This window comes from Dama dama, chromosome 5 (genome assembly GCF_033118175.1).
Source record: "Dama dama isolate Ldn47 chromosome 5, ASM3311817v1, whole genome shotgun sequence".
In the NCBI taxonomy this organism is placed as follows: domain Eukaryota; kingdom Metazoa; phylum Chordata; class Mammalia; order Artiodactyla; family Cervidae; genus Dama; species Dama dama.
The window spans coordinates 80,451,817-80,467,911 of NC_083685.1; the positions used below are offsets into that span (position 1 = coordinate 80,451,817).

Consider the following 16,095-nt stretch of genomic DNA (forward strand, 5'->3'; position numbering starts at 1 on the left):
ATCTCTTTCAATGAAAGCATTTCTATATATAGCACAGACCTAAAAACTTTCTAATAAACAAATATAAATTCCATCAGAATCTTCTATTAAGATTTTAAATTGTGAACAAGCCCTCATTAAATATATAAATGTTATACGCTATAATGAAAAGCCCTCTCTACACGAACCCCACATCAATTTATTTATACTGCTATTACAGCATAACAACTGTTTTTAACCTGCCCATTTCATCTTCAGTTTCCAAAGGACTAAAACCAGGCAACAGATTCTTAATTTCGTTCCTAATATTAGCCTAGGGACTTCCCTGTAGGGACAACGGTGGAGAATTCACCTTCCAATGCAAGGGTTCAGTTCAGTTCAGTCACTCAGTCATGTCCCACTCTTTATGACCCCTTGGACTGTAGCACTCCAGGCTTCCCTGTCCATCACCAATGCCTGGAGCTTACTCAAACTCATGTCTATTGAGTTGGTGATGCCATCCAACCATCTCAGTCTCTGTCATTCCCTTCTCCTCCAGCCTTCAATCCTTCCGGGCATCAGGGTCTTTTCCAATGACTCTGTTCTTTGAATCAGGTGGCCAAAGTATTGGAGTTTCAGCTCCAGCATCAGTCCTTCCAGTGAATATTCAGGACTGATTTCCTTTAGGATGGACTGGTTGGATCTCCTTGCAGTCCAAGAGACTCTCAAGAGTCTTCTCCAACACCACAGTTCAAAAGCATCAATTCTTCAGCTCTCAGAGAGCTTTCTTTATAGTCCAAATCTCACATCCACACATGACTACTGGAAAAACCATAGCTTTGACTAGACGGACCTCTGTCAGCAAAGTAATGTCTCTGCCTTTTAATATGCTGCCTAGGTTGGTTATAGCTTTTCCTCCAAAGAGCAAGTGTCTTTTAATTGCATGGCTGCAGTTTAGAACTGGACATACAACAACAGACTGGTTCCAAATAGGAAAAGCAGTACGTCAAGGCTGTATATTGTCACCCTGCTTATTTAACTTCTATGCAGAGTACATCATGAGAAACACTGGGCTGGAAGAAGCACAAGCTGGAATCAAGATTGCCAGGAGAAATATCAATAACCTCAGATATGCAGATGACACCACCCTTATGGCAGAAAGTGAAGAGGAACTAAAAAGCCTCTTGATGAAAGTGAAAGAGGAGAGTGAAAAAGTTGGCTTAAAGCTCAACATTCAGAAAACTAAGATCATGGCATCTGGTCCCATCACCTCATGGGAAATAGATGGGGAGACAGTGGAAACAGGGTCAGACTTTGTTTTTTTGGGCTCCAAAATCACTGCAGATGGTGATTGCAGCCATGAAATTAAAAGACGCTTACTCCTTGGAAGGAAAGTTATGACCAACCTAGATAGCATATTAAAAAGCAGAGATATTACTTTGCAAACAAAGGTCCGTCTGGTCAATGCTGTGGTTTTTCCAGTGGTTGTGTATGGATGTGCGAGTTGGACTACAAAGAAAGCTGAGCACTGAAAAATTGATGCTTTTGAACTATGGTGTTGGAGAAGACTCTTGAGAGTCCCTTGGATTGCAAGGAGATCCAACCAGTCCATCCTGAAGTCGCTAAGTCCTGGGTGTTCATTGGAAGGACTGATGCTGAAACTCCAATACTTTGGCCACCTCATGCAAAGAGTTGACTCATTGGAAAATACCCTGAAGCTGGGAGGGATTGCGGGCAGGAGGAGAAGGGGACGACAGAGGATGAGATGGCTGGATGGCATCACCAACTCGATGGGCATGAGTTTGAGTAAACTCTGGGAGTTTGTGATGGACAGGGAGGCCTGGCGTGCTGCAGTCCATGGGGTCACAAAGAGTTGGACACGACTGAGTGACTGAACTGAACTGAACTGAAGTTAACCATCCACAGTGATTTTTGGAGCAGAAAAAATAAAGTCTCTTACTGTTTCCATTGTTTCCCATCTATTTGCCATGAAGTGATGGGACGGGACACCATGATCTTAGTTTCCTGAATGTTGAGTTTTAAACCAACTTTTTCGCTTTCCTCTTTCACTTTCATCAAGAGGCTCTTTAGTTCTTCTTCACTTTCTGCCATAAGGGTGGTGTCATCTGCATATCTGAGGCTATTGATACTTCTGGCAATCTTGATTCCAGCTTGTACTTCATCCAGCCCGGCATTTCACATGATATACCTTGCATATACGTTAAGTAAGCAAGGTGAAACCTTGATGTATTCATTTCCTGATTTGGAACCAGTCTGTTGTTCCATGTCCGGTTCTAACTGTTGCTTTTGATTTGCATACAGATTTCTCAAGAGGCAGGTCAGGTGGTCTGGTATTCCTATCTCTTTAAGAATTTCCCACAGTTATGGTGATCACACAGTGAAAAGCTTTGGCATAGTCAATAAAGCAGAAGTATATGTTTCTCTGGAACTCTCTCGCTTTTTCTATGATCCAACAGATGTTGGCAATTTGATTTTTGGTTCCTCTGCTTTTTCTAAATCCAGCTTGAACATCTGGAAGTTCACAGTTCATGTACTGTTGAAGCCTGGCTTGGAGAATTTTGAGCATTACTTTACTAACGTGTGAGATGAGTGCAACTGTGCAGTAGTTTGAGCATTCTTTGGCATTGCCTTTCTTTGGGATTTGGATGAAAACTGACCTTTTCGAATCCTATGGCCACTGCTGAGTTTTCTAAATTTGCTGGCATATTGAGTGCAGCACTTTCACAGCATCATCTTTCAGGATTTGAAATAGCTCAGCTGGAATTCCATTGTCTCCACTAGCTTTGTTCATAGTAATGCTTCCTAAGACCCACTTCACTTCATACTCCAGGATGTCTGGGCTCTATGTGAGTGATCACACCATTGTGGTTATCTGGGTCATGAAGATCTTTTTTGTACAGTTCTTCTGTGTATTCTTGCCACCTCTTCTTAATATCTTCCGCTTCTGTTAGGTCCATACTATTTCTGTCCTTTATTGAGCCCATCTTTGCATGAAATGCTCCCTTGATACCTCTAATTTTCTTGAAGAGATCTCTGGTCTTTCCCATTCTACTGTTTTCCTGTATTTCTTGGCATTGATCGCTGAGTAAGGCTTTATCTCTCTCTGTTACTCTTTGGAACTCTGCATTCAAATGGGTATATCTTTCCTTTTCTCCTTTGCCTTTAGCTTCTCTTCTTTTCTCAGCTCAACTGAATTCACCTTCCAATGCAGGGGATGAGGGCTCAATTCCTGGTCAGGGAACTAAGACCCTACATGCTGCAGGGCTACTAAGCATCACAACTACTGAGCCCAGTGCCTCAACAAGAGAGCCTGCATGCTGCAAACTGCAGGGCCCTTGCACGCCAGAACTAGAGAAAAAGCCTGCCCAGCATAATGAAGATCCCATGTGCCACAGCTAAGACCAAAAATAATAATTTATATGTATGTGTATATATATTAATATACATATACTGGCTCAGTGCCAGGCATAGACTCAGGAAAAGTTGCTGAACTAATCATAATTAAACATCACAACAAGAATCTGTTGCTATACTAACATTCAAGTCTTTAAGTTCTGCTATAAATAGGAATAGCCAAAATAAAGACCCAGAGGTTGGGCTAAACTGCACTGAAGAAAGGAAAGTCTCTCATACAGATCATCAGAAAGTCAGTACTACTAGGACTCCAATAAGATGACTAAGGCCATAAATAACAGCTGTTTTGGAGGCTGGTAAAATTGATATTTGAGTAATTGTGCAGTCTTTCTGGTTAAATTATGAAACAGCAACAAATTACTCCTTTTAGTGAATAAGAGAACCTAAAAGTTATAAAATGGTAGTAATCTCCCCAAAGAAACGATGACAAAAACATGAATTATTTTCTACACTCAAAATGCAATCCTTTTTTCATTTTCTTATTATCCCAGAAAAGTTAGGAAGAACACATAATAGTAAAGGGTGATATAATAGCAACTCATCCAGCATGCTCAAGGAAAAGAAATAAAAATAAAGAACATATTAAATCTCTTTTAAGGAAAAAAGAGCTTTTAAAATTATTTGATGGAAACTTAAAACTGTTGAACACTCTGAAACCTCTCAGTTCAAAACATATTTGAATTTTTTTTTTTTTTTACTACTCAAGCTCTCATTTTGATCATCAAATTAAAATAGGGTGTAATGATGCCCCAAAACTAAATTATAAAGATACCCCAATATTAAACAGGGCTGTTGCAATTCTACAGTCACTGCTTATATTCTGTCCTTCGTTGTAAATAACATATCAACTACCAACTCTGAGCTTATTTTCATCAATTTTCATCTATCTGTAGTCCCTTAATTTGCTATTATCTAGAAGAAACTGAAAATGTTTTAGTGAAACTAAGCTTACAAAGCCAGCCATCCAAATACAATATACATTTTCCAGTGGGGGGAAAAATTACTTGATCTCATGCTATTCTTGAATTTCCAAATGGTGAGCCTGCTAGAATTTCAACAGACAAATGGGACATTACCATGCTTATTGGAAATAGTAGTTTACTCTTTATGGAGAATGAGCAAGCTCCGTTGCCTCACATGTTCGACTGTGTGACCCTGTGGACTGAAGCCTGCCAGGCTCCTCAGTGCATGGAATTCTCCAGGCAAGAATACTAGAGTGCGTTGCCATGCCCTCCTCCTGGGGATCTTTCCGACCCAGGGACTGAACCCAGGTCTGCATTACAGGCAGATTCTTTACTGCTGAGCCACCGGGGAAATCCATTTTTTATGGAATTACTAACTAAACGTTACACACATTTCTCACTAGCTTATTCACTGACCACACAGGACTTCTGAAATTAAATGAGTAAGAATATGGTAGGGTTACAGTTAGTATAGATTTCAATATTCATCTTTGTTAAGTGAAGACTTTAAAGTTCTAATGACATTATTCCCTGTGATACATGCCAAAATACAAATGTTTCCTATTACCTTAAGATCACTGTATCATTCTGTCGATTCAAGTATCCTTCATTTGCAAGTAAGTCCAAACGGAAAAATCTATTATAACCCCAGCATTCTCCAACTTCAAAGTCAGATGCAAATTCTCGAATGATATTTTTGGTAGGATCATTGCAGGATTGATGAACCATCTCTACACGATATTCATATCTAAAATTGAAAACAGACTATTAATATAGAGTTACTAAAGCAAGAATAAAAGACATAAAAACATCAAGGTCATTAAGTACCTAAAAAGAAACTTACTGATACATACAGCTACATGTCTTTCAGAAAGGATCATGACAACAGTATTATGAATGGAATTACGACAATATAATTGGCACTAGGTCCTTTCCCCCTCTTTAAAAGTTTTTACCATTATAGCAGGTATAAAATACCACCTTAGAAAATGAATAAATTTTGACAAAACAGTACTTTAAAAGTTACACATTTTAACAACACTATGTTTTTTTCCGTATATCCAATACCTACTGTTTCCTCACAATATTCTACCACTTTCTTTGAGATGTACCACAATACAGTTTTAAAATAATAAAATCTGAACACTATATTTTTCTAATTCAATTTATCATAAATTAACTGTGCATTCAGAAACTCAAGTCTATAAAATTTTCTAGTAGAAAATAAGTATACAGTGGGAAAGCCAGTACATTTAGACTTCCATATTTTAAATAGTATAAAACTTTCAAGTCTTCAAACTCATTTTTACTCAGAAAGTACTGTTACTGCAAGAATAAAAAGTGAAAAAAGATCATCAGAAGGAACATCCAACAGTAGCCACAAAGCTTCTCCCTTTTGGTGGAGATAAACTTTTAAAACAAATACCTTAGTCTGCTATTTCTGCTTGCAAAGGGCAAAAGAAAAAATTACAGTTCTTTACCTACAAATGAATGTCAATACAGTTGACCCTTGAACAACACAGGTTTGAACTGTACTGGTCCACTTAAATGTGACTCTTTTTAATAGTAAATACTACAGCACCATACAACCTGTGGTTGTTTGAATCTGAGAATGTGGAACCGTGGATACAGAGGAACCCAGGAAAGGAAGGACCAATTAAAAGTTACATGCAGATTTTTGACTCTGTGGAGCGCTGGTAACCCTAACCCCTGCATTGTTCAATGGTCAACTGTCCTCAAATGATTTTTATATTAGTATCTCTCATAGTGAATTATCAATAGACTGATGGCACAAACTAATGCAAAAGCCGTGATATTTTGTCTGGCTAGATATTGCAGTTGTGAGGCCAGCTCTCACCAATAAACGGTGCCACTAAACGTCTAAAAATAAACCTAAATACCTATGTGCAACTGATACTTTACAAAGGCTCTACGATGATTCAATAGGGAAAGGAAAGCCTCCTCAACAAAGGTGCTGCAGGATTTCCTCGGTGGTCCAGTGGTTGGGAGACCAGGCTTTCATGGAGTGTGCCCAGGTTCAGTCCCTGGCCAGGGAACTGGGATCCCAAAAATTGTGAAGTGAAACCAAAAAACAAAACAAACAAGCCCCCAAAACCAAACACAACAAAAAAACAAATGGCACTAAGAAATCTGGCCAATTTTATATTTATGTTTCATATACAACTTTCTAACTTCACACACAAAAATGAACTCAAAACAGATCAATGACCCAATCCAAGGGTTAAAATTATAAAACTCTTACAAGAAAACACAGGGGTAAATACTCATGAATTCGAATTTGGCAGTGGATTCGGAGACTTGACTCCAAAGCATGAGCAAGAAATAGGTAACCTGGGCTTCACAAAAATTTTAAATTTTTGTGCATCACAGGACATTATCAAGAAACTGAAAAGACAACTCACAGAATGAAAGTAAGTTTTCAAACCCATGTCTGATAAGGATTTAGTATAAAAATATATAGAGAATTCTTGGAACTCAGCAATTAAGAGACCTAATAAGCAACCTAATTTAAAAACGAACAATGAACTTGAATAGACATTTCGCCTTTCTCCAACGAATATATACAAATGGGAAAAAAAAAGAAACAAAACATGAAAAGATGCTCAACCTCACCAGTCATTAAGAAAATGCAGGTCAAAATCACAATGAGATACCACTTCAGATCACTAGGATACCTATAAAATATAATCTAAAAATGGGAAATAATGAAGCCACTGAGAAAACAGTTTGGCAGTTCCTCAAAATGTTAAAAACACAGAATTACCATATAACCTAGCAATTCCACTATTGGGATATATTCAAAAGAAATGAAAACCTATGCCCATATAAAAACTTGTACATGAAATATTTATAGCAGGATTACCCATAATAGCCACAAGATGGAAACAATCCATATGTCCATCAACAGATGAGTGGATAAACAAATTGAGGTACATACATACAATGGAATATTGTTCAGTCATATAAAAGAATGAAGTTTTGATGCTTCAACACTGGGTGATCTTAGTTTTCTGAATGTTGAGCTTTAAGCCAACTTTTTCACTCTCCTCTTTCGCTTTCATCAAGAGGCTCTTTAGTTCTTCTTCACTTTCTGCCATAAGGGTGGTATCATCTGCATATCTGAGGTTATTGATATTTCTCCCGGCAATCTTGATTCCAGCTTGTGCTTCATCCAGCCCAGCATTTCTCATAATGTACTCTGCATATAAGTTAAATAAGCAGGGTGACAATATACAGCCCTGATGTACTCCCTTCCCCATTTGGAACCACTGTGTTGTTCCATGTCCAGTTCTAACTGTTGCTTCCTGACCTGCATACAGATTTCTCAGGAGGCAGGTCAGGTGCTCTGGTATTCCCATCTCTTGAAGAATTTTCCACAGTTTGTTGTGATCCACACAGTCAAAGGCTTTGGCGTAGTCAATAAAGCAGAAATAAATGTTTTTCTGGAACTCTCTCGCTTTTTCAATGATCCAACAGATGTTGGCAATTTGACCTCTGGTTCCTCTGCCTTTTCTAAATCCAGGTTGAACATCTGGAAGTTCACGGTTCACATACTATTGAAGCCTGGCTTGGAGAATTTTGAGCATTATTTTGCTAGCATGTGAGATGTGGGCAATTATGCAGTAGTTTGAGCATTCTTTGGCACTGCCTTGCTTTGGGATTGGAATGCAAACTGACCTTTTCCAGTCCTGGGGCCACTGCTGAGTTTTCCAAATTTGCTGCATATTGAGGGCAGCAGCACATGCTGCATAGCACAGCCAAAAAAAAGAAAAGAAAAGAAAAAAACCCAAAGATAAGACGTCTGTTTTTGTCCAAACAGAACAGTCTCATTAAGGCATTCAGATAATATCTAGCAAATACACCGTTCTAATCTTAAACCTTAGTATCCTGAATGATAGTATTTCATTATCACTGACAATATTACTACTATTTATAATGTAAACTTTAAGCTCCCGAAGTGTATATATCAACAATAAAAGCTTCCAAAATGAAACCGGCACCAAAAGCAACAGAAGTGTCACAGAATCTACCTACCAGCCAGAGGAGAGTCTTAGGAAGGTGGAAACACAGGTATAGACACATCGTGTTTTACCGTCCTTTTGGTTTTTTGTGCTTCAGAGGTATCACACTGTCACACACTGAGGGTCTGTGGCAACCGTGCATCAAGCAAGTCCATTTGGCTCCACTTTTCCAACAGCACTTAAGTCACTTCATGTCTATGTCACAGTTAGTAACACTCACAATCTTTCAAACTTTTACATCATTATTGTTATATCTGTAATCATGATCTATGACCAGTGACCTCTGATGGTATTGTTTTGTGGTGCCACAAACCACATCCAACGACAAACTTAACTGATGAACATTGTGTGTGTTCTGACTGCTTTACCTATCAGCATCTGTCTTCCTTGCCCCTCCTCCCCAATTTCTTTCCTTGCCTCTTAGGCCTCCCTATTCCTGAGACATAATAATACTGAAATTAGACAAATTAATGGCCTTTAAGTGTTCAAGTGAAAGAAAAACTCTCACGTCTTATTTTAAATCAAAAGCTAGAGATGATTAAGGTTAGTGAGGAGCTAGAGATGATTAAGGTTAGTGAGGAAGACAGATTGAAAGGCAAGAGAGGCTATGAGTTAGGCCACTCATGTCAAACAGCTAGCCAGGCTATGAATGCAAAGGAAAAATTCTGAAAGGAAGTTAAAAGCGACACTCCAGTGAACACACAATTTAAAAAGCTAAACAGTATCTCTCATGACATGGAGAAGTTTTAGTGGTCCAGATAGAAGAACAAACAAGTTACAACACTCCCCTAAGCCAAAGCTTAATCCACAGCAAGGTCCTAGGTCTCAATTCCACAAAGGCTCAGAAGACGAAGAAGCAGTAGGAGAAAAGTTTAGTTACTAGAGGCTGGTTCCTGAGACTGAAGGAATGAAGCTGTCTTCATAACATAAAAGCACAAGCTGGTATAGAAGCTGCAACAAGCTATCCAGAAGTAATGTCTGGCTTCAAAGCATCCAAGGACAGGCTGAGTTTTGTCAGAAGCTAATGTAGCTGGTGACTTTAAGTTGAAGCTAATGCTCATTTACCATTCTGAATAACCCTAGAGCCCTTAAGAACTATGCTAAACTTACTCTGCCTTTGCTCTATAAAAAGAACAAAGCTTGAGGACAACCCATCTATTTACCTGTGGTTAACAGAATATTTTAAGCCCACTGTTGAGATTTACTGCTCTGGAAAAAAAAACTTTTTGCGAAGTATTACTGCTCATTGACAATGCACCTGGCCACCCAAGAGTTCTGATGGAGATGTACAAAATTAATTTTGCTTTCAGGCCTGCTCACACACATCCATTCTGCAGCCCACAGATAAGGAGTAATTTTGACTTTCAACTCTTCATAAGGCAATAACTGCTGTAGTAATTGCTCTGATGGATCCAGGCAAAGTAAATTGAAAACCTGGAAATGATTTTCCTTTCTAGAAGCCAAAAAGACCATTCATGATTTGTGGGAAGAGGTTGGGAAATCAACATTAAAAGGACTTTGAAAGAACTTGACTCCAAATCTCACAAATGACTTTAACGGGTTGAAGATCTCAGTGAGGAAGTAACTGCAGATATGGCAGAAACAGCAAGAGAATTAGAATCAGTAGAGCCTAAAGATGTGACTGAACTGCTACCATCTCGATAAAACTTTAATGAATAAGGAGCTACTTTCGATGAATGAGAAAAAAAAAGGTTTCTTGAGACACAAGCTACTCCAGGTAAAGATACTGTGAAGACTGTTGAAATGACAACGAAGGATTTAGAATATTAGTTACATAAATTTAGTTGATAAAGCACTGGCGAAGGAAATGGCAATCCACTCTAGTATTCTTGCCTGGAAAATCCCATGCAGAGAGGAGCATAGCGGGCTATAATCCACAGGGTCACAAAAAAGTCAGGCAAGAATAGTTGATAAAGCAAAGTCAGGATTTGTGAGGACTGACTCCAAATATGAAAGTTCTACTGTGAGTAAAATGCTATCGAACAGCAATGCATGCTACAGAGAAACCATTCATGAGATGACAAGTCAGTTAATGCTGCAAACTTTACTGTTATCTTATTTAAAGAAGTTGCTACACCCACCCTAACCTTCAGCAATCACTACCCTGATCAGACAGCAGCCACCAAATATCGAGGCAAAACCTTCCACCAGCAAAGAATTATGACCCACTGATGACTCAGTGATGGTTTGCATTTTATAGCAATAAAGTGTTTTAAATTAGATATGTATACTGTTTTCTGAGACATACTACTATCACACACTTAATAGACTATAGTATAATTTAAACATAACTTTTATGTGACTTACTTTATTGCAGTGGTCTAGAACCAAACCTGCAGTATCTCTGAGTTATGCCTATACACAGATTAGAAAATAAATTAGTCAAGAGACAAGAAGAGAATCAAGATTAATGGTAGCAACAGGGTTACGAACAAAACCCTATAATCACTAAACTTCTTAGAATTCTGTCCATGATCAACCACCTTCCAACTACAAATTTGGTGGTTAAGAATGAAGAATACAGAGAAAGAAAAATCTATGTTAAACAGATTGGATTTTAACAATGCTGAACTTAAGTGAATAACTTAGCTGTTATACTTCCGTCTGTAAAATGGGAGTGATAACAGCAGTGACAGCACATGAGGTGGTAGTAACGCAAAATGAGTTATGTAAGGCATAGTGCAGAGCACAGAGTATGAGCACATTCAGCAGATGTTAGCTATTATAGCAACAACGAGGTCCAACAGTAACAGTCCACTGCTTCAGATCACAGGTCTGGAACAGAGTTATAACTAAAACATAATAATAGTTACAACTCAGAGGTCAGAATCCTTTCTATACTACCAGCTTTATTCATAGCTTGACTCACGAGTGGTGGCAAGAATATTCTGCACTAAGGTTAGTCTATGTCAGAGGCTGTGTTATTGGGGTTCAGTTCCTATGATTCTTTCAGTGATCCAAAAAGTCAAAACCAATCTTTGTAACAATGCTGTTATTTGCCTTTTTCACCATGTTTGACATTTTCACTAATGGTGAAAAAGCAATGGTAGTTAAAATGTGCCAGTAATCATACTATTCACTACTACATATTTTCAGGTGGGAAAAAAAAAGTTCAATATCTCTGAAAAATATCTTTGAAGAAGTAGTAAAAATGACAAATGTTATTAAACCTCAACACTTGGTGTCACAAATGGGAAACATACAAAAAGTACTTGTGCTGCAATGGACGCCTTGGAAAAAAGCATTTTGTTCAACTGAGTTCCAAGATCAGTCATTTTTGTGAAACAAACTGAAAGAACTGACAAGCAATAGTTATTCAGTTGTAGATACCCAGAAGACATGTTCTGGACCATAATAACTAAGGGAAAGAACTGCCAGTATCTGTTGCCAGTGATAAAACACACTTTCAAGCAAAAAAAACAAAAACAAAAACATAATCCTGGAAAACTTGTATGCGCCACATGAACTTAAAAGCTTTTCACTACTTTAAGACTTTTATTATGAAAACAGTGGTATCAATGATTGTGACTGATATTGCCTAATGAAATGTATCAACTGTATTTGGTGAATCATTATTTTCTAAATGATTAACCCATGATGTTACAAAGTCACGCATGAGTAAAAGATCCATGCAAAGCATAAGACAGGCCAATAAAGTTTTAATTGTCTTTCTGAGTAAGTTTTAATGAAATGGGCCTTTTCTGGTGGTCCAGTGGTTAAGACGCCAACTTGCGATGCAGAGGATACAGGTTCCATCCCTGGTCCAGGAAGATCCCACACGTGGTGGAGCAACTACGCCCGTGGGCCACCACTGTTGAGTGCCTGAGTCCTCGATCGTGATCGCCAGCTGCAGCTAGTGAAGCCCGCACCCCAGAGCTCATGCTCTACAACAAACAGAACCACCGCAACAAGCCTGCAGAGAGAGGCCCCGCCCATCACAACCAGAGAAAACGCCAGCGCAGCAACGGAGGCTTAGCACAGCCATAAATAAAGTTTTAACGACGTGGAACTTAGGTGTATAACAGATACATATTTATATATATCCATAAAACCATCACCAGTATAGCAACCAAAACACATATCCACCATTCCCAGAGTCTCTTCTGCCTCTCATAATTCTTCTTACCTTCTCCCTACACCTTCCAACCAACCTCAGCCCAGCCTACCCCATCTCTCAGCAACCACACATCTGCACTGTCACTACAGAGTAGTGTGCATTTTTCTAGAGGTTTATATAAATAGATCATTTATATGTGCTCTTTTTAATCTGACTCCTTTCATTTAAAATCATTAATTTAAAAGTCCTATTGTCACATGTGTCAATAGTTCATTATTTTTTATTGCTAAGTATTATTCCATTGTCTAGCCATAGCAAAACTTACTTATTCATCTGTTGATGAATAAAATCAACCATTAGGGTTGATTTTACTTGGCTATTCAAAATGTAGTTACTACGAACATTTCTATAAGACTTTGTTGGGTATCTAGTTCCTTTTCTCTGAGATAAATATCTAAGAGTGGTGTGACTGAGTCATACAGAAGTGTACGTTTACTTTTTAACAAAATCACCAACTTGTTTACAGAAGTCATTGTATCATTTTATATTCCCACCAGAAACATCTAAGATTTCAGATTTCTCTATATTCTAAGACTTCAGATTTCTCTATATTCTTGCCAACACGTGGTATGAGCTTTGTAATTATAGCTACTCTAATAGGATACGGTAGTACTGTATTGTAGATAAATTTGTTTCCCTAATGACTAATGCTATAAACATCTTACACAGGCTTATTTTGCCATGTATATACCTTCTTTATGGGGTGTCGGACAAACTTTTTGCAAATATGGGGAAGGGACCTTGTTTATCTATTGTCAGTACAACTCCACATAATCTGAGGAAGAGAACTTTACAATTCTCATGAAGTCTAACTTACAAATGTGTTTCTTTTATGGATTGTGCTTTTGCATTTTAACTAAAATAACGATCCCAAGACAAAGGTGCATTTCCTCTTGTGTTATCTCCAGCAAGTTTTATTATTTAAAACTTAAATCTAGGTCTAGGATCAATTTTCAGTTAGTTTAAGTATACAGTGTGAGGTATGGATCCAAGTTCCATTTTTTTGCATATGAATATTCAAATGTTCAAGCACAATTTGTTGAAAAGATTACACCTTCCCCACAGCACTGTCTTTCCATCTTTTTCAACCACTAATTTCCTAATGAAAGTGCATTTATTTCTGGAGTTGTAACATAGGTATCCCCAGCTTTTTAACATTCTCTTTCTGCCACTTTACTTTTTTAAAAAGGGTCTACACTAGTACTTGTTTTTGCTAACCAAGAAAAATTTCACTTTTACAACAACAACAAAAAAAAGTTGAAAAGTGAAAATAGCATTCAGTGCTTTTTTTTGTAGCGAGCCATTATGGAGGCATGCTCCAAGCAGCAGGAGTGTCACCACCAACCTCCTTCCAAAGGAACTATACCCAGCATCTCAGTATCAAGCTGCCATAGCTTTGAACTGTGTCTGTAAGCATATATACTTTATCCTGTTATATTCTGTGCATCTGTTAGCAAGGTATGTCTCAAGGTAATTGCTTCTTTACTTGAAACCATTTCGTCTTACACAAGGTTTCAGAGAACTGCTCTACTTCTGGATCACGGAGATCTGTATATGCCATTGATCATCTGTCTCTTAGGCTAATATGTTGTATTATGCTGATACTATGGCTTTATTATATATCTTCAGTTATACAGTTGAGTTCAGTTCAGTCGCTCAGTCGTGTCCAACTCTTTGCAACCCCATGAACCACAAGATGCCAGGCCTCCCTGTCCATCACCAAATCCTGGAGTCCACCCAAACCCATGTCCATCGAGCCGATGATGCCATCCAACCAGCTCATCCTCTGTCGTCCCCTTCTCCTCCCGCCCTCAATCTTTCCCAGCATCAGGGTCTTTTCCAATGAGTCAGCTCTCAACATCAGGTGGCCCAAGTACTGGAGTTTCAGCTTCAACATCAGTCCTTAGTGTTAGACTTTAAATGTTGTCCCTTAGATTTTAATGATTTTCTCTACTGCATGTTTATTTCATTGCATTTTTTACCTTTGTTATTTTTTTATTGTTTACTTTTCATTTAACTTGTTCTTTTTTCTAGTTTATTAAAACAGACGCTGACATTTATTTAAGGCCTTTCTGATTTTCACTTATATGGGCATTCAGTCATATAAATTTTCCCCTACCTATTGCTTTAGCAATATACTACAAATTCTGGTATGCTGTGTTTTCACTTCAGTTCAAAAAACTTCTAAAAAATCTATTATTATTTCCTCTTGGATCCAGGGGTTATTTAGAAGTGTGTTATTTACCTTTGAACTATGTCAGATTTTTAAAATATCTATTACAAACATCTAAATTGAATTCATTACAGTAAAAAAAACTGAATGATTTGAATATTTTTTAATTTTTTCAGACATATTTTACGTTCCAGAATATGGTCTTTCTTGGTAAATATTTTGTGCACACTTAAGAATAATTTGCATTCTGCTACCGTTGGATCAAAGCGTCTATAAATGTCCAGCAAGTCAGGCTGGGTCAGGCTATCCAGATTTACTATGTCCTTGATGATTTCTGCCTATCTGCTGTATCAACTGAGAGAAGAATTTCTATTTCTTCTTATACTTCTATCAGTTTTTGCTTTGTGCATTTTCAGAATCTGTTACCAGAGTATAAACAGAAATATTTATAATCATTGTATGTCTGATGTATGTATGTATGACTAAAACTGATCCTTTTATCACTATGAAATAAACTTCTTTATCTCTGGTAATATGCTTTCCTTTGAAATCTACTTGGATATTAAAGTAACATCTCCAACTTGGTTTTGATTAGTATGGTTTATCTTTACATTTAAAGCATATTTCTTGGGTTTGGCATACACTTGAGTTTTGCTTTTCTAGCCAACCTGACAATTTCCACTTTTTAATTGGGGTGTTTGGACCATTTATGGTGCCACATCTTGGTATTCCTCCCATCTGTGTTTTGTTACCACTTATCTTTTTCTGCCTACTTTAAGACTAGGATTTGCTTCAACTTTATCCCCACCATTGCTTTATAAACTAAACATCTTTGTCATTTTAGCAGTGGCTTTATAGTTTACAGTTATGGGAGGCTGAACAGTGTCCCCAAGGTATTGACGTCTTAATTCTCAGAACCTATGACTGGGAATACACAGCTGCAATTGAGCCAAGGATCCTGAGATGAGGGGACTATCCTGGAAAACCCACATACACCCTAAATGTAACCATGAATGCCACTGTAAGAGAAAAGCAGAGCAAGATCTGACAGAGACAAAAAAAAGCTAAGGCAGCGTGACCACAGGCAGAGGTAGAAGCGACACTGCCATAAGCCCAAGAATGCTGGCAGTAAGCAGAAGCTGGAAGAGGCGAGAAACAGATCTCCCTTAGTGTAACTGGAGCTAGCACAACTCTACTGAAACCCTGATTTTGGCCTAGCAATGGTTTTTGGATTTCTGGCCTCCAGAAATGTGAGGGAAATGTTTTCTGTTGTTTTAAGCTGCCAAATTCCTGGTAATTTGTTACAAGAGGCAAGAAAAATTAATAGGATAGTATGTATCTTTAACATATCACAGTCTAGCTTTAATTGTTATTATACCACTTTAC

At 38.0% G+C, this 16,095-nt stretch overlaps 1 protein-coding gene across 3 annotated transcripts in view; it reads right to left on the reverse strand.

Annotated features, from left to right (window-relative positions):
• Window positions 1-16,095, reverse strand: part of TRIM37 (tripartite motif containing 37) — a 139,132-nt gene that overhangs the window by 70,242 nt on the left and 52,795 nt on the right. For all 3 annotated transcript variants that reach the window (XM_061142644.1, XM_061142645.1, XM_061142643.1), the window contains exon 13: window positions 4,924-5,103. In XM_061142644.1, the coding sequence (XP_060998627.1) occupies window positions 4,924-5,103 (180 nt within the window). The remainder of the gene's footprint in view (window positions 1-4,923; window positions 5,104-16,095) is intronic.